Source organism: Populus alba, chromosome 13 (assembly GCF_005239225.2).
Source record: "Populus alba chromosome 13, ASM523922v2, whole genome shotgun sequence".
Classification (NCBI taxonomy): domain Eukaryota; kingdom Viridiplantae; phylum Streptophyta; class Magnoliopsida; order Malpighiales; family Salicaceae; genus Populus; species Populus alba.
In genome coordinates, this window is record NC_133296.1 from 15,999,046 (window position 1) to 16,025,375 (window position 26,330).

Sequence of the window (26,330 nt, forward strand, 5' to 3'; positions counted from 1 at the left end):
TTCCAAAGCCACCATCAATGGTTCCTCCCACCAACAATTGGTATCAGAGCCCCGTTCCTTAGAAAATAGAAGAGTTTTGGGATATACTTGAATTTTCAAAGTTGTCAAAAACACATTTTGATCATTTCATAGTGTAGGGTTCATCCATACGAACTCACTGGTGCAAAAATCAGCTTCATCGGAGGTGGAGGTAGCCCACACGCGCCGCCTGAAATTCTGGTACTATAGCCCACGCGTAGCCAACGCGCCAAGAGGAAGAAGACGAATGAGCCATACGCGCGCCATATATTGAGCCGAGCCGAGCCGCCGCCAGCCGAGCTGAAGAATATTCCCAAGAATATTCTTGGTTCAACCCTAGCGAATTGCCCGATGTCCAGAATCAGTTTTTTGACTGGTTCAACCCATTTCTGCCCTATTTTCAACCAAGTAAGACCGATTCCCTACTGTTTTGAGCATTCCGGATCGATCTACAATGTTTGTTTTTCCAAATTCAACTCACAGAAGGTGATATAGTCATTCAAAGAGCAAAATGACTATAGAAAATGCACAAACACTTATCTTGAAGTTAACCAAATACAACTATGATAATTGGTGTATCAGATTGAAGGCATTTCTTGGTTCACAAGAGTGTATAGAGATTGTGGAATATGATTATGATGAACCAGAGTCCAAAGAAGCAGAAGATTCATTACAAGAGGCACAAAAACAAGTCCTGAGAGCCAATAGAAAGAAAGACAACAAAGCAAAGACTATCATTTATCAAGGTCTTGATGAAGCAACATTTGAGATCATAGCTTCCGCAGTAATATCAAAAGAAATATGGGAGGTTCTCCAATAAAATTACAAAGATGTTGACAGAATCAAGAAGATTGATCTCAATCTTTGCGAGGTGAATTTGAATTAGTGCAAATAAAGGCATCAAATTCTATTTTTGATTATAACACAAGAATTATAGTGATAGTAAATCAGATAAGAAGAAATGGAGAAGTACTCTCAGATGCTCGAATTATACTCATGTACAATTACATAGCAAATTAATGGCTTGATGATTTCTGTCATTTTGATTTTTCTTCTATCTTTTCGTAAATAATATTAAGATATGTGCAAGTACTTATGAGTTTCAATAACTGATTTTTTATTACTTGAAAAAGGATATTTTAAGAGGACATTTGAGATTGTGATGTAGAATAATTTTTAAAATAGAATCCGAAGGGGTTAGCCTAGTGATAAAGGAAGAGGTATGCTCCTTTTTAGGTTCAGGATTGAAATCTCACTGGCTATATTTTCTTGGGGCCATACCCCCTGGTATAAAAATAAAGTGACTTACCCTGTTCTTGTGTGGGAAACTTATGTGGGCACGGGCACGTGAACCCGAGAATTTAATAGAGATGAGTGCAAGTCCGTCCAAGAATATCTTGTTATATAAAAAAATTTAAATAACTTTCTGCTCAAGAATATATTAAATTAATTTTTTAATTTTTTTTTTAATATTATCACATTCAAATTATTAGAAAACATTTTTAAAAAATATTAATTTAATATTTTTTCAAAACTAAAATACTCTTAAAAAGTATATAAAAACAGAAATTGTGTCATTCACTTATGCTTATCTTAGCTTGAAAAAGTTTAAGATAAACATAACCTCAATCCCATCTTAATTAATGGAATGGAAATTCATCTTAATGTTTAGGGGAAAAAAACTTCATACACTTCACCATTAGATATATGGAAATGGACCCAGCTTGTCATTAATTGTTATATATGTTGTAACCTATTTTTGGGTACACCCTACAAATAAAAAATAATAAAATAAAAATAAATAAAATAAAAAAGAACAGTGTCGTCTCTCTCTTCCTACACGCTGCTCCCAAAACCTAAAGCCCCACGCCCCCTTAAAACAAGGAAACAGTGATTGCATGCTGCTGCTAAAACCCCGCGCCACATGACTAGAAAACAACACAAGCATGCCCTACAAAGCCGCCCGACAGCAGGCCGCTCCCCTGCTCCCCACACGCAACAGCAGCCCACTCCCTTCTAGCCTATAAATATTGGTCTCAACACCAGCAGTAGGGGGGATTTGATTAGAGGGGGAGAGTTATTTTTTAAACTGAAAGGAGAGGCTTTTGAAAAATTGGAAAGGGGAGGGAAGTTTCAAACGAGGAGAGCACCATTGAAAAAAGGCAGCACCTGCTCCTCTGCACGGGGAAGAAGGAGGAAACAGCTGCTGTCCTCAGGCTTCCCAGCCACTGTCACCTTCATAACCACTTGAGGCATCATCGGCTTCCTCTCCACCACCACCAGCACCATCAGCGCTGCCAAAAAATAGTAGAATCACCGTGAGAGGGAAGAGCACTGTGAGAAACAGAAGAAGAAAGGAGAAGCAGAGGAGAACAGAGCAAAACAAAAAAACACAGAGAAAAAGGAAGAAAGGCCGACCACCATCCCAGCCATCCTCCGGTCAGCAACCACTAGTAGCACCGCCTTCAGAACCGCCACAGGTCAGCCCTCTGCTCGTTATCTCATTTTACTGTTCATCTTCTTGCATGTAGAACGTGCACTGTGCATGTTTTGCAAGCAAGAAAATAATTACCTGGTTACTGTGCATGTGCACAGTAACTGGCTAATTAATTAACTGGTTACTCTGCACACAGTAACCCGGTTACTATATGTGCAGTAACCAGTCCAGGCTTGTTTCGGTCCAATTCCTGCTGGGCTGAGTCTGGCCCATTTATTTGGGCCGGCCCAGCCCACATAATATATTATATTATATATTATAAATTATACTATATTATATTATATATGTTTTTGTGTATATATATATATATATATATATATATATATATATATATATAATAAAAAAAAAAAAATATTCTGAAAAATCTTTGAAAAAATATTGTTGATTTTCCTGCATATTTTTGTCAAAATGGCTTAATGTTGGTTTGTATTTTTATACCGTAAAGATACAAATCCAGTATTTAGATTACCCGGTTTTTGACGCAACGACGTCAAATATATATATATATATATATATATATATATATATATATATATATATATATATATATATATATATATTTTCTAAAAAATCTTTTCTTGTATGTTGCATACGGCCAATACCCTAACATGTTTTAAACGTTTTTTTTATATACAAAAAATATTGGAAGTTTTAAAAAAGGTGTTTTCCCATGGATTTCGTAAACACAATAAAAAATTATTTTCTTGCATTTATGGATTTTACAACATGTTTGTAAAACTCCAAAGGGTATTGGCCAATATTCCAAAAACTATAAAAATCTTATTTTGGGGGGAATTCATCTGTTATTCACCGCTAATGTTTGGATAAAGAAATCCTTAAAGGACGAATATCCAAAATATTATTGGGAGTAATAAATCCGCACACATCCTTAAAAAAAAGCCTTGATTATAATCGAGGACATTTCAAAATTTCAAAATTTTGACTCCATGGTTTACGAGCCGTGAAAGTATGAAATACTAAGGCAAAAGGAGGCTTTTAAAGCGCTCTGAATTTCCTTAGATTTCTAAATCTTGGTCCCTTTTCTTTGCGATTTACGAGTCGCAAACTCTTGAAATACTAAGGGAAAAATGAGCTTTCAAAGCACATGGAATCTCCTTGGATTTCTATCCAAATAAATTTTATTTGAATCAAACCTAGAAAAACTGATGGGATTAGAAAACACCAACACCATAGCAATTATAGAGCAAACCAAACACCAAGCAGCTTACCTTAGGTAGGGCGTACTAGGGGTGTTAATACCTTCCCTTTACACAAGCAGTCCCTTGCATTAGAATCTCTGAAAGACCAGTTAGGATTCCTAGTGACCATAATACTAGGTGGCGACTCATTTACACAAAAGAAAAACCCTGAAATTCAATCGAATGGTCGCCGCAATGCCACACTCCGCCGCGAGGGTGCGACAGGATGGCGACTCCACTGGGGACTTAGGACTAAGCTTGATAATTTGTTTATTTATGCTATGTGTTATTGGTTTTTGTTTTCTTATATGAATGATACTTTGTTTAAAAGCTTTAGCATGCATCTTTATATTCTATCATACATGGTATAGTCATGCATCACTTTATTATTATTATTATGTTTTTGAGGGCACACATATGTAACTTTAAGTTAAGTGGGGAACTAGCAGCTTGCCTTATGACTTGAGTCAAGGTTTAAGTTTGTGTAAACCCCAACTCTTTGCTGAGTGTTTAGACTGATTGTGATTGGTACACGTGCCATCCCACTATCTGTTGAACCCCCATATCGTCTTTACGAGGGTGCTCACTAGAACAGCAAGAGACCCTTTTTTTTAGAGACCTAGTAGTAAACCTACCATATGTCTCACGTAAAGGAACTAGAACCTATCCTTAGGGTGTATGTTCCGTAATATCTTTTGCATCAAAACAAGTCATGCATTTTTCTCATACATCTATGCACGCATCTGCAGATCGTGAAACATAGGTCCCATGTCCAGAGTCCACCAAACCTGGTCCAGATCAAGGATGGAGAACGAAGAAAGTGCTCACTTAGAATAACACTATCAGACCGAGTTAGAATCCGTAAAAAAATGAAGTTGCTAGGCTGACCGACCTACTCAAGCAACTTCTAAGAGCTAAGAATGGGGAGGGAACGTCAGCACAACCACCTGAAGGAGCGCCAGCAGCTCACATCCCTCAAGCATCCCAAAACCAAGGGGCAAACTCGGCCAATGAACAACATTTTGTGCCTATTACCCCTATCCAACCAACTCAGGCTCCAATCACTGTTGACTTAACAACGGAGGGAATCCCGGATAATAGGTCTCCCAATTTGATGGATCAGGACAAGTTGTTTGCCTTGGAAGAAAGATTAAGGGCAGTTGAGGGTAATGACTGGTTTGACCCCATGCGAGCAGCTGAGGTGTGTTTGGTACCAAACATTGTGGTGCCAAAAGATTCTAGGATACCAGAGTTCATTAAGTACACTAGTTTGGAATGCCCAAACACTCACCTTCGATCCTACTGCAATAAAATGGTGGAAGTAATCCGCGATGATAAATTGCTAATCTATTTCTTTCAAGATAGCATCGCAGGGTCCACTTTGAGCTGGTACATGAGGTTAGATAGTGTCAAGATCAGGAACTGGAGAGACTTGGTGGAGGCTTTCCTTAAGCAGTACAAGTTTAACATGGAAATCGCTCCTGATCGAACAAGTCTAATGTCAATGGAGAAAAGGAGCCAAAAGTCAGTAAGGGCTTATGCACAAAGGTGGAGGGATGAGGCAATGCATGTCCAACCCCCTTTGATAGAAACAAAGATGGTGAGCTTGTTTGCCAATACCTTCAAGGCACCTTATTATGAGCACCTAATGGGTTGCTCCTCTCAACATTTCTATGATGTTGTACGCATAGCCGAAAGAATAGAGCAAGGGATTAAAGCTGGATGCATAGTTGAGCCATTGCAGACAAAGGGTTTTATTGGAAGAAAAATGGAAGGTCACGCTCATAACTTTGAAGGTGGGTCCAATGACAAGATAACGGATTTGTATAACCCACAAATACCTACCTCTCATGTTGCCCACATAAACTTTAACCAACCTTTTTCCCCTAATCGAGCAAATAATCAGTCAAACAAACAAAACAACCACCAAAATCCAAACACAAGATACATTTTAGAACAACCACCACCATTACCCATGCCTTTGAAGGACATGTATGCCAAACTACTGAGCATTGGACAAATAGCTCATATCCCTACATTACCACTACAGCCACCATTCCCCATTTGGTACAAGCCTGAGTTGACTTACGAGTACCGTGCTGGTATTCTCGGGCATTGTCTTGGAGCGTGCTACGCTTTCAAGAAAAGGTTATTGGAGCGCATCAAGATAGGATAGGTGTCATTTGAAGACCCACCCAACGTTAATTCAAAACCATTGCTTAGTCGTGACACGAATAATAATGGATAAAGGGTTGGAAAACCTTGGTCAAGATTTGTCAATAATTAAGAAGATGAGATCGAAGGAGATAAAGGACTGCCACAATTGATTGTCCACTCACTAGAAGAAGTCTCCGCCAAGACCTTTTCACGCAAGTAGAGAAGTTTCAGAACGGGGTGACCCAAGAAGTTCCTGTAGTTTTCAAAATGTTAATCGACTTTATTTGCCTTAGCATGCTTTTGTCATTGCTTCTATTTGCTTTTATTTTCTCTAGTTAACAATCAAGGCTCATGATGTCAGCCAGATTTTGTGTTTGTCTTTCAGCCCACCTTTTCTTTAAATAAATGATGAAATTATGCACTTTTTAAAAAACAAGGTTGAGTGGTTACAAGGAAGATATCATAAAATGGTTAAAAAATGAAATTTAAGAAAAGCTAACCCTAAAGTGCAACCCTACCTCTGGATAGCATAATGAATTGCATGGATAAATGATCAAGTGGTCACTCTATAATCACCTGTAAATTTCTTTCAAGATAAAAATAAAGTTTATCAATCCTAACAATGTGCATTTTGAAATGAGAAAATTTTTTCTTTCACTCTTTAAAGAGTTATCATTGGTGATCCCGTTTGAGCTGGAATGGATTTCTTCTTTATAAAACACCCAGACTAGGATCACACCCCACAATTGGGGCAATAAAAGATATTTCATGAAAAGTTTTACGTGATTTTAAAACGGGATGAGAGCCCATAGTTTTGAAAACTAAGTTAAAGCATTTGACAACAGCATGACAAAGAGGGCATTGACAAGTCATACATTTTGAAAAAAAGGCTACTTGTAAAAAGTCGAAGACTTCTTCTCCAAGATATGATAGGTAAAAAGAGGCAACACGAGAGATGAATCCAGTATACAACTTCAAAAGCAAGCTCATATTAAGAGAGAGTCTCATGAACTAGAAGAAGATGATGGGGCCTATGTTTCAAAACCAGGTACGAATGCATGCATGGCATCTAATCATAAATCATCGCATGTATGTTTTTTTGGATCATTACAAGAGGAGTCCTTAGTGCATTCCAACAAGATTGTGGACGAAGAAAGAATCATTAAGTTGATGATAACAAAGAATCACGGTTTTGATTCTACAACAACGAGAAGAGCCTAAAGAGAAAATAATAATTTTCAAACCATGCCATCAAGAAGAACGACATCGATATCAATCGGTAAAAGGGAATCGCCAGATGGGATTCCAAGTTGACCAATTTACAAAATAGATTTTTTGGTTTTTGATTAATGGAGATCACCTGAAGGGATCTCATATTTTCAGCTTTGGTTAAAAGGAATCGCCAGATGGGATTCCAAGTTGATTGGTTAAAGGAGATCGCCAGAAAGGATCTCGTATTTCGATATTTATCAAAGGAGGTCGCCAAAAGGAACCTCATATTTCAGTTTTGGTTAAAAGGAATCGCCAGATGGGATTCCAAGATTGTTTGTTAAAAGAGATTGCTAGAAGGGATCTCGTATTTCGATATTCATCAATGGAGGTTGCCAGAAGGGACCTCATACTTCAGCTTTGGTTAAAAGGAATCGCTAGATGGGATTCCAAAATTTTTTATTAAAGGAGATCGCCAGAAGGGATCTCGTATTTCGATATTCATCAAGGGAGGTCGCCATAAGGGACCTCATATTTCAGTTTTGGTTAAAAGGAATTGCCAGATGGGATTCCAAGATTTTTTGTTAAAGGATGTTGTAACCCAATTTTGGATTCACCAAGATTTTCTCGAATATTATTTTATTTCTATTATTATTTATAAAAATAAAAAAAAATTAAGAAAAAAACATTTTAAAATTCAAAAAATATATTTTTTCTCGAGTCAACTGCATCTTTCCATCAAAACCAAGTCCACTGGTCAAACCATGTCGACTAGGGTAAAAAATGGGTTTTCGAGCTGTTTTGGGTCAAAACCGTCATTTTCGACCAAAACCAAGTTCACCGGGTTAATACGGGCCAAACCATGTCGACCAGGGTAAAAAATGAGTTTTCGGGCTGTTTTGGGTCAAAACCGTCATTTTCGACCAAAACTAAGTCCACCGGGTCAATACGGGTTTAACCATGTCGACCGGGATAAAAAATGAGTTTCAAGCTGTTTTGGGTCAAAATCTGTTATTTTGGTCAAAACCCGGTCCACCGGGTCGATACCCATTGAATTTTTTTTTTTTTTACGTTTCGACATAATTTTTGGTAATTAAAATTGATTTTTTAGCGGTTGAGTCGGGTTTTTCTAATACTGATTTGAGTTTCTAATTTCACCTATATAATTATTTATTATTATATATAATAAAGCAAAATTAATAATATAAAATCTGTAATATTAGGTGGTGCATTTCAACGATTGTAGGCAGCGTATTTTTCCTGTCAACTATTGTAAGCAACCTAATTTTGCCGATACCATGGTAGGAGTCGTAGGCGGTTTGTCCCCTGTCACTGGCTATGGCTATAAATAGCCAGCGACAATTCAACACAGAAGGAGAACGACACAGGCAGAAAAGAAGTGAAAGAATTGATTTATATTTGCCACTATTCATTTTTTTTCTTGTTTTTCTTCAGGAGAGTAAGATATTTAAAAAAAAAAACAATTTGGAAAATACCAAACATATCCCAACAAATCTCAGCCCTTGAAATAATCTGAGCTTTAATCCCGTTGCGCCACGTCACCCGGTGTACCAAGCTTTCGGTGCACCACGCTACACTAGATCAAAACCCAGACAATCTGGGTCGTCCGATCAACCTGCAGACCAAGCCGACCACAGCCATCCGATCGTTTCTTCTGAGATCCAATGGCGTACAAAGTTTAGAGGTACAGGTGTACCGTGCACGCGTTCACACGATAGCGTAACTTAGAGCTTCTCTCTCCTCTCGCCGGCAACTCCCTCTCTCTCATCGGATCTCCACTTTTCGGCCATCTCAAGCCTCCGCACCACCACAGAAAGGTTGATCCACTGGTTTAAAGCAAAACCCTGGTGGTTTTAACAGTTTTCGCTGCCTCCTCTGGCCGGAAAAAGGTCACAATCCTTGTCGGCCACCGAAGCTTCAAGTCGACGATTCTCCCTCGTCAGCCATCAACGACCATCGAGACCACCACCATCAGAATCTTCTCCATCAGATCTACCAGAATCAACCATTGATTGGTCGTAAAGCTCGCCAAAAAATTTCACCGCCACCAATAGTAACCGCACGTGAGCCACACGCGTCGCCAGTGGCATTCTCGTAAATTCCTGATAAATCCGAGGGTATTTCAGTCTGTTACCTATACAGGGGCATTCAGGTAAATTTTTTGAGATTCCTAACATTTTTTAACATTTTTTTATATAAATATTTGTAAATTTTCTTGCATGTTGTAAAACAAGAAAAACAAAAACAAAAACAAGTATAAAAAGAATAACGACACGGGTCCAACACCCATCCTATCATGTTATTGTTCATGGGTCCCAAGCCCAATTCTCGAATATGATTATACCCATTTCTCAACGATATCAAAATATTTTTATTTTATAAACGAATATTATTCATCGACACGTCTCTTTTTACAAAAAATGACCGATGTCAAAAAGTTAAAATACCAAATATGGATTAAGTCCATAGTTTTTTTGGTAACTCAGATGTATTTCTCCTTTTTAGGGTTAAACGTCAATATTTTAGACAAGTTTCCTATTTTTAGGAACTGATGTCTTTTTTTTTAACGCATCTCCTACGAACGTTTTTTCTGTCGACACGTCTCTTTTTATAGAAAAGGAGTGATGTCAAGGATTTATACCAAATATGGGTTATATCCATTTTTTCCTTTTGGTAACTAAGACGTAAATCTCCTTTTTAGGGACTGATGTCATTTTTAACGTGTCTTCAAATTTTAGGGACCGACGTTAACTATTTTATAAAAAAAAAAATTGCAAATAAGCTCAAAATATAATAACATTTGAATCAAATATAAAAACACACAAGTAAGAGTAACCTTTCTTTTGAAAGGATGTTTTAAGGGTGGTGTCTACCTTCCTTTAATCATAACTAACCCAGTACCTGAATCTCTGAGACCAGTGTCTAATTTGGGATTTCTAGTTCCCTCAAATTACTAGATGGCGACTCCAATAAAATCTATTTCCCCAATAAAAAAAATCTTTTTGTCAAATAAAAAACAAAAGAGCGGAGCCGTCGCCCGACGTTGTGTATCGACAAAGAAGATCGCCAGAAGGGATCTCATACTTCAGCTTTGGTTAAAAGGAATCACCAGATGGGATTCCAAGTTGTTTGAGATCGCCAGAAAGGATCTCGTATTTTGATATTGCTTAAAGGAGGTCGCCAGAAGGGACCTCATATTTCAGCTTTGTTTAAAAGGAATCGCCAGATGGGATTCCAAGATTTTTTGTTAAAAGAGATCGCTAGAAGGGATCTCATATTTTGATATTCATCAAAGGAGGTCGCCAGATGGGATTCCAAGTTGATTGAGATTGCCAGAAGGGATCTCGTATTTCGATATTGGTCAAAGGAGGTCGCTAGAAGGGACCTCATATTTCAGCTTTGGTTAAAAGGAATCGCTAGATGGGATTCCAAGTTGATTGGTTAAAAGAGATCGCCAGAAGGGATCTCGTATTTTGATATTTATCAAAGGAGGTCGCCAGAAGGGACCTCATATTTTAGCTTTGGTTAAAAGGAATCGCCAGATGGGATTCCAAGATTGTTTGTTAAATGAGATCGCCAGAAGGGATCTCGTATTTTGATATTCATCAAAGGAGGTCACCAGAAGGGACCTCATATTTCAGCTTCGGTTAAAAGGAATCGCCAGATGGGATTCAAAGTTGATTATTTAAAGGAGATCGCCAGAAGGGATCTCATATTTTGATATTGGTCACAGGAGGTCGCCAAAAGGGACCTCATATTTCATTTTGGTTAAAAGGGAATCGCCAGATGGGATTCCAAGTTGAGTAAGCTACAATTATAGATTTTGGTTTAAGGAGGTCACCAGAAGGGATCTCAGGTTAACCCAACCGTAATACCGATGTTAGCTTTGGCTAAGCGAAATCGCCAGATGGATTTCAGGGTGGCCAAACTACAAATATAGATATTTTTTGAAAGAGATCGCCAGAAGGGATCTCGGATGGAATTCCATGTTAATCAAACTGAAGTTAGAATTCAAAGGATTGTCAGATAGGGATCTCGAGATGACTAAATTTTGATCATAGTTTTTTGGGCTGAGGAGGATTGCTGTAAAGATAGTTTCAGATCGATCAAGCTTCGACCAGATCAGTTTCGGGAGTTCAGTTTGGTTTATCTTTATAAAACTTACTACGCAAAACCCCTGCTCCGTAAGCATTATAAAGAGGGGGGCATCTGTTGTAACCCATTTTTGGGTACACCCCACAAATAAAATAAAATAAATAAAAAAGAACAGTGTCGTCTCTCTCTTCTTGCACGCTACTCCCAAAACCTAAAGCCCCACGCCCCCTTGAAACAAGGAAACAGTGACCGCATGCTGCTGCTAAAGCCCCGTGCCACATGACTAGAAAACAGCACAGGCATGCCCTACAAAGCCGCCCGACAGCAGGCCGCTCCCCTGCTCCCCACGCGCAACAGCAGCCCACTCCCTTCTAGCCTATAAATACTGGTCTCAACACCAGCAGTAGGGGGGATTTGATTAGAGGGAGAGAGTTATTTTTTAAACTAAAAGGAGAGGCTTTTGAAAAATTGGAAAGGGGAGGGAAGTTTCAAACGAGGAGAGCACCATTGAAAAAAGGCAGCACCTGCTCCTCTGCACGGGGAAGAAGGAGGAGGAAACAGCTGTTGTCCTCAGGCTTCCCAGCCACTGTCACCTTCATAACCACTTGAGGCATCATCGGCTTCCTCTCCACCACCACCAGCACCATCAGCGCTGCCAAAAAACAGTAGAATGATCGTGAGAGGGAAGAGCACTGTGAGAAACAGAAGAAGAAATGAGAAGCAGAGGAGAACAGAGCAAAACAAAAAAACACAGAGAAAAAGGAAGAAAGGCCGACCACCATCCCAGCCATCCTCCGGTCAGCAACCGCTAGTAGCACCGCCTTCAGAACCGCCACAGGTCAGCCCTCTGCCCCTTATCTCGTTTTAGTGTTCATCTTCTTGCATGCAGAATGTGCACTGTGCACGTTCTGCAAGCAAGAAAATAATTACCCGGTTACTGTGCACAATAACTGGCTAATTAATTAACTGGTTACTGTGAATGTGCATAGTAACTGGCTAATTAATTAACTGGTTACTGTGCACACAGTAACCGGGTTACTATGTGTGCAGTAACCAGTCCATGCTTGTTTCGGTCCAATTCCTGCTGGGCTGAGTCTGGCCCATTTATTTGGGTCGGCCCAGCCCACATAATATATTATATATTATATTATAAATTATACTATATTATATTATATATATATGTGTGTGTGTGTGTGTGTATAATAAAAAAAAATATTCTGAAAAATCTTTGAAAAAAATTGTTGATTTTCCTGCATATTTTTGTCAAAATGGTTTAATGTTGGTTTGTATTTTTATATCGTAAAGATACAAATCCAGTATTTAGAATACCCGGTTTTTGACGCAACGGCGGCAAATATACATATATATTAAAAAATGTTTTCTTGTATACTGCATACGACCAATACCCTAACATGTTTTAAACGTTTTTTTTTTTATATACAAAAAATATTGGAAGTTTTAAAAAGGTGTTTTTGCATGGATTTCGTAAACACAATAAAAAATTATTTTCTTGCATTTATGGATTTTACAACATGTTTGTAAAACTCCAAAAGGTATTGGCCAATATTCCAAAAACTATAAAAATCTTATTTTGAGGGGAATTCATCTGTTATTCACCGCTAATGTTTGGATAAAGAAATCCTTAAAGGATGAATGTCCAAAATATTATTGGGAGTAATAAATCCCCACACATCCTTTAAAAAAAGCCTTGATTATAATCGAGGACATTTCAAAATTTCAAAATTTTGACTCCATGGTTTACGAGCCGTGAAAGTATAAAATACTAAGGCAAAAGGAGGCTTTTAAAGCGCTCTGAATTTCCTTAGATTTCTAAATCTTGGTCCCTTTTCTTTGCAATTTACGAGTCGCAAACTCTTGAAATACTAAGGAAAAAATGAGCTTTCAAAGCACATGGAATCTCCTTGGATTTCTATCCAAATAAATTTTATTTGAATCAAACCTAGGAAAACTGATGGGATTAGAAAACACCAACACCATAGCAATTATAGAGCAAACCAAACACCAAGCAGCTTACCTTAGGTAGGGCATACTAGGGGTGCTAATACCTTCCCTTTTACGCAAGCAATCCCTTGCATTAGAATCTCTGAAAGACCAGTTAGGGTTCTAGTGACCATAATACTAGGTGGCGACTCCTTTACACAAAAGAAAAACCCTGAAATTCAATCGAATGGTCGCCGCGATACCACGCTCCGCCGCGAGAGTGCGACAATATATATATGTATATAAGGAATTTATGATTTCTATTCTATTAACTTAGTTCTTGTTGTCTTTCACATACATTTGCATGTGAATATTGTTTACCTAATACGACTCACGTGAGCTTGTTAGCTACTTCTACTTATAATAATAATAATAATAATAATAATAAAAGAGAGTAATTTCCACATACAATTAACCTACAAACTAAATAGTCATCCTTCTGAGAGTCTGGCTGCTCCTCTTTTTTCTTGATATAATTATGGTTATTTTTGTCTCGTATTAGTCACTTGTATTCATTTTTTTTTAACTTCATCCGGCCCTGTTTATTATCAAAAAAAAGAGGAACAACCCCATGTATTTCTACAGAAAATTGGCGGTAAAAGTAGACTTTAATGATAGAATATTTCGTGAATGATTTCTGTCAATATTAATAATTATTAATGGAATAAAATCATTAATGATTGAATTTTTTAATTATAATATTTTTATTGATGATTTCATCGATAATTTAAAATACAACGGAAACTTTCTCCTTAATTTCAAAGAAATATTCTGTTCGCATTCTTGAATTTTCTGTAGGGTAAACAGTTCTATATGTAAACAAAGAATTAACAAAAAAAAAAAAAAAAAGTTGGAAAAGCAATGAAAATTTGGAAGTATGAATGACTAACTTCCAAAAGAGTGGCTTGGCATAACATGCGTGTTTTGAAAATGTAATGGGAATAATACTCCAAAATCTTCTTTGGAATTCAGAGAGCAAGTTGTACGTCTAATTAATTATTTAATATGAGAATGAATGCCATAAAATAATATTATGGAATGTCACGAGAGCAACATATACATATTTGAAACCAGAAGAACCTCGTCAAATGGCATCCTTAAACAAATGTTGGCACTAAACAACATTATATTTTCTAGAAAGCATGTGATATGTAGAGGATTATGTGTCGACACATGTTTGTTTGTTTTACTATATATATAAGTTATCATATTCATAAGAATAAAAAAAATATGTGCATTGATTGCTGACAGTATAGTTGTTTAATTTATATATAAGACAGTAATATGTGCCTCTCAATTCTTGATTATTATTTGAAAATTATATATGCATGAAGTAATCTTCTAGGTAAGGGAGCAATAATTCCAAAAAATGCCAGCTGAACACCACTATCTGCTTCTCTTGGCACAGTTAAAACTGTATATCCCTAGATGTTTCCGGGTACAGTCTGATTTATAGCTCCTCTGCTATTATTGTACTTCTTCACATTGGTATATAATTATTTCAGTGTGATAAGGATCACATCACCTCAATGTGCACATAATTCAAAAAGCTGTATGCGTTATTTTGGTGAAAAACGAAATGACAGGATGCATTTTTCTCTCTTTTATATATATATATATATATATAGAGAAATGAAATGGGCACCTGATGTATCCCATCAATGGAATTTTAGTTGTTGATATTATTTGATGCGCGAAATATGTATGATTGACAGTGGGAAATGTTGGGAATGTAATTTCAATTTAATCCATCTGGGAATTATTATTATATATTTGATTTTTTTATGAAATTATAATTAGTTATTTTAAAAAATAAGTGGTGTGTTATTCTAAATTAGAGTATCAAATAATCATTTTAATCCAAAATTTATAATTTTAATTAATTCTTTTATATATATATATGTGTGTGTGTGTGTGTGTGTGTGTGTGTGTGTGTGGGGCAAATCAAGATTAACCCCGGAGGTTAATTGAGATATAAAACTCCAAAATTGGATGAGCAAAGGCCATAAAACCCTAAAAAAAGGATAGGGTTAAGTGTGCAAGGGACAAATTGGGAGCAGGGCTAAACGCGTCTGGATTATATTGTTTGGTTGTGATGATTAATGGGCACTCATGTGAATTGATGAAGTCCTGATGTGTCCATGCTTGAATGCTGACAAAGCTCTAAAGCAAACCCAGCTGCCAGTTGACACATGACCTACCATTGGATGTCCCAAACAAAACCATACAAAAAAAACTATGCTAAAATTGATGCTTCAGATTGTATCAATTATTCAGTTTCTTTAACTGTTGAGAAGATGGATGCAAGGGAAGGATAATGAAATAATGATATCAACATTAAAAATAAAAAAGTGTATTGTTGATCAGGAATGAACATGCAAGTGTCAAGAAACTAATTAAGAGCTAGGGTTCGACTGTAAATTAATTAATCCGAACACATACATGCATGCATGAGAAATTTCTTTTCCAACAGTCCAGAGTAGTAATGATGTGAATTTAATTACAAGCTAATTAATTAATTTGAAGATGATATCAAATGTGTGTGTGTGTGTGATTAACTATATAAAAATGGTTATGTATGCATGGCATGTAGCTAAGGGACTCGCATCATCCTCCAAAATATTTGGAAGAAAGTGAGTTATGAATTTCTCAAAATCCCCCTTAAGCTATGAAGTCCCGTTTTCCTCTTTATAGTGCTTAATCACAGTTCTGAATATTTACAATACATATGAGAGATAAACAAAAAGAGAAGAGAAAAAATTTAATTTTTTTTTAAATAATTTTTTTAATAAGAAAAGGATTTCTTATTATTTTTTGGTGGGATCAAATATAATTTTATTTTTCCTTTGCGTACATCTCGGTTCTATACTATAAGTATTCAATAATCATTGCGTGAATTTATGAATATTGAAGCAAGGCAACAAGGGCACACTTCTTTCTTCTTCTTGTTTTTTTTTTTTTTTTGTGGGTGCACCTAATCTTAACTGCGTATGCATCTTGTCGTAGCCCTTCTTGATCATCCAATAAATGCTTTCTCTTAAAGTAAATAAAGTGATTAGGTTCCTTCAACATTAATTTGATGGAACTTACACAGATCTGGGAGAAAATGGTACCGTAAATAAGGATTAAGTTTTGTGAATAATTAAGGAGGTATTATCAGAACATTGAAAAACATTGCAGAGACAATGGCGAAAGATCAAGTACATCAATGATGTGAATATTCATTTTGGTCTTGTGATTCAATCAATGCATCATTCCTCATCTGCAGACTATGTTTTGACCCACAGAGGTACAATATGCTCTCTTTTGTCCTTTACTTTTCAACATTAGTGAAGAAATTAATTTCCCCTGTAGCTAGTCATATACTAGAGTAAATTAAGTTGGTTAAAAAATCCCCTAATCATTTAAACAAAAAAAAAAAATCAGATAACATTAATATAAGCTAATTACGTATTGAAAAACGCTATAAATAGATATGTATTTACACTCTTCACTTGAACAATAGTATAATGATGTCTTTATCTTTCAAACCAAAACATATAAAATTGGCTATTTGGGATATTGAGATCTTGTCCTATGATGCATTAGTTATTAGAAAAGTGATTAAGAAATAAGATTTTTTTTTTCATTTTAAAAACACAATAAAATTACCAAAATATCTTTAAAAGTAAAAATTACAAAATTGGCATCCAAGGAAATTTTAGTTTTTTTCACAATGGTTTTTTTGTTGTTGAGAGGAAATTTGATATTTAACTAAATATATATATAAAAAAGCCCAATAAAACAATCAAAATATCCTTGAAAGCAAAAAAATTAAATTAAAAGTGAATATTTTTAATTAAAACAATCAAAATATGTTGACCTTATGAGCCTTTTTTGTATTTGTCACATTTATTTTCTTTATTATCAAGCCAGCCAAGGGATATTTTGGTATTTTTATAAATATAGAAGAAGAAAAAAAAAAAACAAAGTATGGGGCATGCTTAGCATGCTCTAGTGTATGAGAGTCGCCTACTCCCCTTGACCATCAATTACGACGCCTCCTTGCGATCAAAATAGCTTTTTTGTCATATCATTGAAAATGACATTAGGTCCTCTCTGTTTTTAGAGCGATGTTTGTATTTAGTGGGGATATGATTTGTCACTGAAGAAGCTTTTTTCCTCTCTCCTCCTCTCAAAACTCTCGCTTACAATGCAAAATTTCAAAATTATACTCTAATTTATGATGATTTTCACTTTAGTCCATATTTTTTTTATTTACAATTTTTGTTCATAGCCTTTTGTAAAACTTTGCTCTTTTTTGCAAAATTTACCCTTTAATTCCGATTTGTGATATCTTTTTTTTCAATTTGATCCTCATTCTTTTGATTGCTTTTTTTCTTTTTGTTAAATTGATTTTTCTTCTCAATTTCACCCTTCAATAAAAAATTTAATTGTTTTTCTTATTTCAATTTTAATACACATTCTTTTGATTGTTTTTTTTTGTTCTTTTGTTAAATTGTATTTTTTCTTTTCAATTTACTCTGCAATCAAAGATTAAAATTTATTTTATATTTTAATTTTATCCTTATTTATTTAATTGATATTTTTGGTTTTTAATCCTTTTGTATAATTAAAATTTTTTTTATCCTCATTCAAGATGAGATACTTTCAGTCTAATGACCTGGTTCACAGGTTAAAAAAGTTAAAATAGGTCGATATTTTATTTAAAAAAAAAGTATTGTGCTTTTCTTTATTTTCTTTCCTATTAGGTTATCTTGATCTCATACCCTAGATCATGAGTTTGGCAAGATGACCTTATTGGCTTGGCCTCGATTATTAGGGTTACGTGTTTGTCATGCTAACTCGAGTTCACTCCACCCTTTTTTTTTAGGTCATTTTTTCATCCAATTTTTTTCATTTCGTATTTAATGGGATGAGAATTGAGCTACATCATTTATCTCTTTTTGAAAAAAATATTGTTTTCCAAGGTTATTGTGAGTATTTTTTTTATTTGATCCATCTGATGTCCTTGTTAATTTTTTATCGTCTAATTAAAATAAAACCTACTTATTTAACTACCATAAAATTGACAAGCACAAATGGAAGCGCCAATAAAAATATTTCATTTGTATATTACAGTGAATGTTTCTAACTAAATATGCCTTCACAGTAGCCATCGATAAACATCAACATAAATATTTCCTTGGTATATACCAAGGGAATTATAGTGGGAAAAGAAGGAATGAAAAAAAAAAACCAAACTATATGATGACATATTATTTTTATAGATAGAATTATCAACGATTTAAACTTGTCGATTAAATCCGTTGGCAAACCTATTTGTACTATTTAATTTATAACATGACAAGTGATCCCTACCCATTTCTTCTTCTTCCTCCATTTTCTTTATAACAAACACCACAAACCCCCTCTAATTTTATCGCAAATCAACCTCCCACTATAAATTCAATCATCTCAACACTTAGTTTGTTAGCATTCCAATTCTGATTCAAATTTTATTGAGGATTCCTTACTTTAAGTAAGCGAAACTAATCATTTTTTATTTAACTTAATTTTAAAATGTTAATTTTTATTGCATATTTTTATAGTATATGTATTTTGTATGGGTGTTTACTTGTTTTATAGTTTTTTTTTTCCATAGAAATTGATTGTATGAATATATGATTTGTACATGTTAGAGTTTGTTTAACATTTTAAAAAATTGTATTTGTATGTAAATTAATAAAATTTAATTTGAATTTTTTATTTAGGAGTTTTGTGATGAAATAAATAATTTATTTAACATATATGTTTTATATTTTTTCAATTTTATTGTTGAGTTAAGATTTTTGGTAAATACATAGAGATTAAAATTTATAAAGATAATTGATAATGAATTAGTTGTACTCTTAAAATAGTTTGAGTTAAATCAATGTTCTGTTATTTATTTAGTTTACATAATTAATTAATAGATGGTGTCATCAATATTCTATATAGGTTTGACATAAGTAATGAATGATCATTTATAGATGTATCAAAATTCACTTGAAGGGTTGTATGGGATGGATTATTGTAATAGGGTTCAAGGTTTTATTAATTACGCAATATTTAATCTGAGAAATACTAGTGGAGGCGATATTAGATTTTCATGTAAGAGGTGTAAAAATAAAAATTTTCTTGATACAGATGTTGTAACGATGCATCTTCTATAAAAAATAGTTTGTAAATAGATACATGTGTTGGTTTGCACGTGGAGAACCACATGTTCCTCACCAAACCATGGTAGAAATGATAGTTGGGTCAATTTCTAGTTTTAACAATATGCATGGAGTTGTAGATGACAATAGTAATACTTCTAGGAATGTGGTTATGAATGCGATGAGAAAGAATTAGGGTTATGTCAGTCAATGCCCAATAATAGATAAAGAACCTAATGCAAACGTGACCAAGTTTTTTTGATCTTTTGAAAGACTCTGATTAACTATTATGGAATAGGTGCACAAATCATAATAAATTATCTGTCACTGCACATGTGTTCACAATCAATTCAGATCATGGGTTGAGGGAGTTTGGGTACAAAATAATTATTAAACGGGTGAAAAGCATTTTACCTGAATGAAATAGGCTAAAATAAAGCTTTTATGTTGCTAAATCCATTATGAAACCCCTTGACTTAGGATACCAGAAAATTAATATGTGTTTAAACTTCTATGTGTTGTACTTCATTGAAAATGCAGAGTTGATCGAGTGCAGAACATGTGAGCATACTCATTATAAACCAAGAACTGACATGGGAAAGTCTCTTGTCGCACATAAAAAAATTAGATACTTTTCAATCATACATAGACCGCAAAGATTATTCATTTCACCAAAGACTACTAAGGGTATGTTTGGTATTAAGGTTGTTGTTGTGGTTTTAAAAAAATTATTTTATAAAAAGTATTTTTTGTTGAGGTTGGTTTGGAAAAATATATGTTTAGTTAAAACTGTGGTTGAAATTGAGTTTGAACAAAAAATAGTTTGATGTGTTTGGTTAAAAAAAATGCTTTTTAAATTGATGTTATAAAATAATTAATTAATATATATATATATATATTTAATGATTTTTAATTTAAATATTGTAGATTTAACTACTGTTATTACATCATGAAATAAATAATATTGATATTAAATATTTTCTATTATTTCATTAAACTATGTGCAATGTCATCACATACGAAATCTATCCAACAAGGACTATATTTTTCATGGTTTCTTAAGCGCAATAACAAAAACAGAATTTTTTTAATTTATGTAGTGTTATTAAATAATAAAGATTGTGATATCTTTATTATTGGAATTGCGATCAAATTCCATAAATGCTACGTCATCATGCGATATCTTTCTAATTTATGAAGTGTTATTAAATAATATTAAATTCTAGTTTTTCGAGTAAAACATAATTTTTTTTAAAAAAAATTACAATTTCATTACATACAAAAGTCATTCGACAAGAATTACAATTTTCATGATTTTTTGAGCGTGCAATAAAATTAGGTAAAATATTATCAGGAATAAAATTGAGATTACAGTACGAGTAAATTTAATTCACCTTAAACTAATTTAAAAAAAAATAATTATTGTTCACGACTAACTACATTGGTTTTTTGGGGAAAAAAATAAACTAAACTTTTCTTAATGGTTTTTCAAAAAAAAAAAAAAAAACTGTTCACTTTAGTGAACAGTGCGACAGTGGAGCATGGCTTCACTTTTCCTTAAAAATACCCACGAGAAGCAGTAAAATGTTGCTTCTCCAATCTAGTGGCTGGGCAACGAAAATTGATGGGTCCTACCAAGCAAAATCACTTTTTTTTGCTTTACCAAACATTGATATGACAATCACTAAGCATATGACATGATATCATTCACATGATTTGGTGGATGGAGTGATGGTACACCCTTCTGATGGTAAAGCTTGGAAACATTTTAATAGGGTGCATCCTAAGTTTTTAGTGGAATCAAGGAATGTGCATCTTGGGTTATATATAGACAGATTCAATCTATTTGGGTTATTTTTTTGCTTCTTATTCTTGTTAGGTAGTGATGCTCTCATGGTTTACAACTTGTTACAAGGGGTGTATATGAGGCCGAAGTTCATATTTTTATCTACGAGTTGGAACATAGATCTTTGTCTTCGTTTATTGTTTAATGAGTTGGCCAATCCAAAAGCATGTGAGAGTATGTGAGAAATGATGCAATTAAATCATGTGAGATTAGTATCTTCGACATGATCCAATTGATTTGGTCCAATCCAAAATAACTGGTTGGCCAGTAAAAAAAAGGTATTAAAAGGGAAAAGGAAGAGATTGACAGAATAAAAAAAATTTCCTAACTCCTTACCTAACTCAAGTTTAAAATTAAACTATATATGAGGAGCTAGCCTGACATGACCCAACTGACTTGACAAATCCAAAAGTAAATCAGACAATAATTCAAAAACATATGAGGATAGAATTGAGAAAAAAAAAATGACAAGATTAAAAGGAAAAGAGAAATGTGAGATGAAAAGGGAAAAAAAGAAAAAGAAAAAAAGTGCACCTACTTTTATTGTTCATATGAACAATATATCAGATGCATTGCACCTTTTTAGTACAAAGAGGAACTTGTTTAATTCTCTAGGCAACATTGTGGGATGAATCATTTTCTTAACACAAAAAAAGGTGTAGGTGTTGTTATCAATTTTTTTCTTACTATCAAGAAAAACTTTTATACATGGATTTAATAAAATAAATTGAGAATTATTTGTATCAATAAATGATAACAATTTTTTTATTCCAAATTTTATACATGCATTCAATAAAATAAATTGAGAATTACATTTGGGTCCCTAAAGTTTTGATTGGTTTGAATCAATAAAATTAAATTTTATTTTTTTAAATTGAGCATTAAGTCAACGGTGAAACTTATTTTTTATATCGCTATAGAGCCTCATATAAAGCTAATTGAAACAAAATATCAAACTCAATCCTAAATCAACTTAATGTGAAAGTATTAAATTGAAAAAATAATAAAAAAAAGCCAAATGACAATTAAGAAAAATTAAAGAGAAAAAAAAAAAAAAAAAACAATGTTGGCAACTATTGGAATCCATATTGAATTGTCTTTCTTCTATGTTGTGTTTTGATCATTTTTTAAAAAAATATTTCTTAGTTAAGTTAAGAGATTGGTTTGTATGTGAATTTCAATAGTTGATAATAGCTGCAATCCTTTGTATTTATACCTTTAGGGTTATGTATAATACTAGAGTGAAATACACTTACACATGATAATTATTCTAATATAAGGTGTGTGGGCGCGCGCGCGCAAGAAATCTAATCTCTTTCCATAATATTCTTTCATCTCACATTGTCTCGTGTGTTCATGATTCCAAACATCATTTTATAATTTATCGAGTGTTAATTTTATGAAACGAAACTATAATTTAAATAAAAAGGAAAAGGAATCAACTAACAAAAAAAGAATGTGAATGAAAAAAAAAAAGTTTGAGGTGGTTTACTGTTTATAATCTAAACATCATTTCATGATTTGAATAGCGTCAGTTTTGCAAAACAAAACTATAATTGTTGAATAAAAAAAAATCAATGAATTTGAGGTAGTTAACAATTGATATGAACAATGTCTCCACAACAAATCTTTTGATGTTTTTGTTAATAAAATAAAAAATCTTTTGATGTTACCATTTGGAGAAATAAAGGCATGTGTGGATTTCCAAGCCTTGGTTTCAATTCAAGCTAAAAGTTTCAAAGAAATTTGGAATGATAGGAAGGTAGCCAGGAGTGGAGACAGATCAGAGAGAATTATCCTTCCCGTGAGGAAAACTTGGAGGCATTCAGAAAACACAACTGGAACATGCTTTTGCTACTTTCGATGGTGTTCGATCACGAATAGATTCCTACCTCTCACGTTAACCCCACCATCACCACTCAAAATCTTTCTCTATAGTATATAGTTTATCTATGTATGCCATCAAATCACTCCATGCAAAACATCTCTTCCGGTGATTTCTTGCTCTCTCTCTATATATATATATCACCATAATTGTAAAATTTAATAGGGTGGGATGGGACAATTTGATGACGTATTGATTCTGAACTACGTTATGTATATATGACCTGTTAATTCTTAAATTGATTTGGGCTAAGTTTTATATTAAAAAAAAATACGAAAATGTTATTATTTTAATATTATAATAAGGTTTTTTTAAAATAATCAAGACCCGAGTTGGATATTATTTCAGCCTATGGTACCTAAATTTATTGTAGTGTTAGAACAAATTCAGCAAGTCAGTAAAAAAAAAAAAAAAAAAACACTTCAAGATTACAATTTGGAATCGCACAATTATTTATTACAACAAAACTTCGTTTTCTTTCCTATTTAAGCTACCAGTCAGCCACACAAACTTGGGAGAAAGTGGGAGTGAGAAAGAGAAGTCATGGTTTCTAGGGAGCAAAAAAGGGCAGCCAAGCAAAAGAAGCTGCAACTTCTTCGTTCCATCACCAACTCTCTTGCGGTAGTGTGTGTGTATATATATATATATATATACTCTCAATATCGTTAACTAAAACAACTTCTCCTTGGCTTGCTTGCATGCATGTCCTTTATCTTGGTCAAAAAAAAAAAATTACAATCATCATCACCATTCTCTTCTTCTCAAATTCTGTCAAAAGCTTAAAGTTCATCATCGTCATTCTCTTCTTCTTCTTCTTCTTCTTCTCCTCGAATTTCTGTTTTTTCTTCTGGTTATTATGATATTAGTAGTATAGCTAAGTGCACTATATTGATCTAATATGTGTTTTATCAAAGATTTGATCAAGAATATAGTATGCTATTGATTACTATAGTTAGGCTCTTAATTAATTTTCTTGCTGTCAAATGGGTTCTAAATTAAATATATCATTTATTAATCATCCATGTTGTTACCTGAGCAGCACGACAACGCCTCTATCATATTAGATGCATCAAATTACATAAAGGACTTAAAGCAAAGGGTAGAAAAATTGAATCAAGACGTTGCTACTGCTGCAAGCTTTACTAGCCAGAATTTCCCCACGGTATGGTATTGAATTCTTCACCAATATATACTCCTGTATGAAGAAAATTGTTTGCGTGAAATGGGTTTCTCTGTGATCTTAACTTGGTTTTTTTTTTTTCTTCTCTTTTAACATTATCAGATTAGAGTAGAAGAACAAGAGAATGATTTTCTGATTAAGGTATTCACCGCAAGGAACTGCCAAGGATTGCTTGTATTCATATTGGAAGCCTTTGAAGAGCTCGGCCTTGAGGTGCTCCAAGCTAGGGTTTCTACTTCGGACAGTTTCCTTTTAGAAGCTATTGCTACAAGAGTAAGAAGACAAGTATAGATTTTATTTGCTACATATCTTTATGCACAAACATATAATCCATGCCCTAGCTCTTTCTCTTACACACGAGCATGCACAAACACACATAGATTGCACGTAAAGTTTCTTATGTGTAGCTAATGAACCTGAGGGTCTCGGATTCGAGCCTCTCCTTTGAAACCATAAAAGTTTCTCTTGTGTAGAAGATTTATTAGTTCAAGAAGCCAGTGATCACTAATGGATTTGTTGATGTCACAGGAGAATAAAGAAGCTGATGACCATATCGATGATCAGGTGGTAAAACAAGTAGTGTTGCAAGGGATACAGAAATGGATTGAAGTTAGTGAGCAAGAATGAAGCAAAGCAGTTGCTAGCTAGCTAGTAGCCAAGCAAGCATAGGTTGCTTCTTTCATCTCTTGTCATCACATGTGAATCGATGATTTTTGATATGCAGTAGAGAAAATCCAAAAGCTGGACCTGCAATATCGATCATATAAATGTGCATCATGTGAATCAATCTGTTTTTATGTACAATGAGAAACAAATGGCAACAAAATGTTTTGATTCCTTCACTTATTTTTTTTTCTTTCTTTTATTTGGCATTTCTCCTTCACGAAGTGATCATCGAAGTTTTAAATGAGTGACTTGTGATGTAATTTGAAGGCAATAATTGCATTTACTTACTAGAATTTTTAGATTTATAGATGGGATTGTTTATCCACATTTATACTCACAGTCTGTCAATAAAAAATTTACCAGCATGATCATGGATGGAAATAATTCATTAAAAAAACTCTTATCAGTAATTTATAATTTATCAGTAATGAAGTCTGTTAGTAATAATTTTACAAATAGATTTATTGACAGAACAAAGCCCGCAAAAAAAAAAAAAAAAAAATTTACCCAATTTATTCTGTCAATATTTTCATTGCTTAAGTATAACATATCACTGATAGAAAAATCGTGCATCATTCCATTGGTGATTTTTTTTGCTCGTCGATGAATTTGACATATAACCATCAAACAAACCATTTATTATTCCGTTGGTGAAGTAAATAATAGCATTTACAGTAATTATTTTTTAACTCTGAAATATATTGATGGATTATGTCTGTGGTCACCCTATCAATAATAATTTTAAAATATATTTTTAAAAATTCTATTAAATAGAAACAAAACATAATTAAAAAAAAATTAAATTAATATAAAATTCAAATATTTGTTATAAATTTAAACATTTATAAGTTCAAATACAATTAATTTAGAATAGAGGCACTGAAGCTCTCTTTCTTTCATATATTTTTTGGCTTTCTTTTGCGCTTCGTACAAAAAATTATACAATCAATATGAAACAAATGAATTATTTGTTAGTAAATGAATAATAAAATGATTAAACAAGTTTCTCTGGATTTTAATCTTAACTCGTTGCAGCGTGATTCTCCTAAATCTTTTTTGCAATAGCATTGTTAGCTCTATCACATTCAAAAAATTCCTTGCAATTAAAATTAGTACAACAAAAATTTCATTGATAAGTTAATAAACTAACCAAATTAACATAATAAAAAATTATTTAAGTTAATATTAACTTTAATAAAAACATGAATTCCAATCTCATATATATTCTCGATGACAAGTTGTAAATCATGAGAGTATCATTGGCTAACAAGAATAAGGAGCAAAAAATGACCTGAATGGATTAAATCCGTCTATAGATAACCCAAGATGCACATTCCTTGATTTCACTGAAAACTGAGGATGCACCCTATTAAAATA

At 33.7% G+C, this 26,330-nt stretch overlaps 1 protein-coding gene across 1 annotated transcript; it reads left to right on the forward strand.

The window, feature by feature from the left end:
- Positions 1-23,584: 23,584 nt before the first annotated feature.
- LOC118054001 (basic helix-loop-helix protein 004) lies at positions 23,585-25,129 on the forward strand. The gene is made up of 4 exons (XM_035065427.2): positions 23,585-23,728; positions 24,147-24,269; positions 24,390-24,560; positions 24,816-25,129. The coding sequence occupies exons 1-4, from the start codon at positions 23,651-23,653 to the stop codon at positions 24,912-24,914; spliced, it is 471 nt and encodes a 156-aa protein (XP_034921318.1). The 5' UTR covers positions 23,585-23,650; the 3' UTR covers positions 24,915-25,129.
- Positions 25,130-26,330: the final 1,201 nt, after the last annotated feature.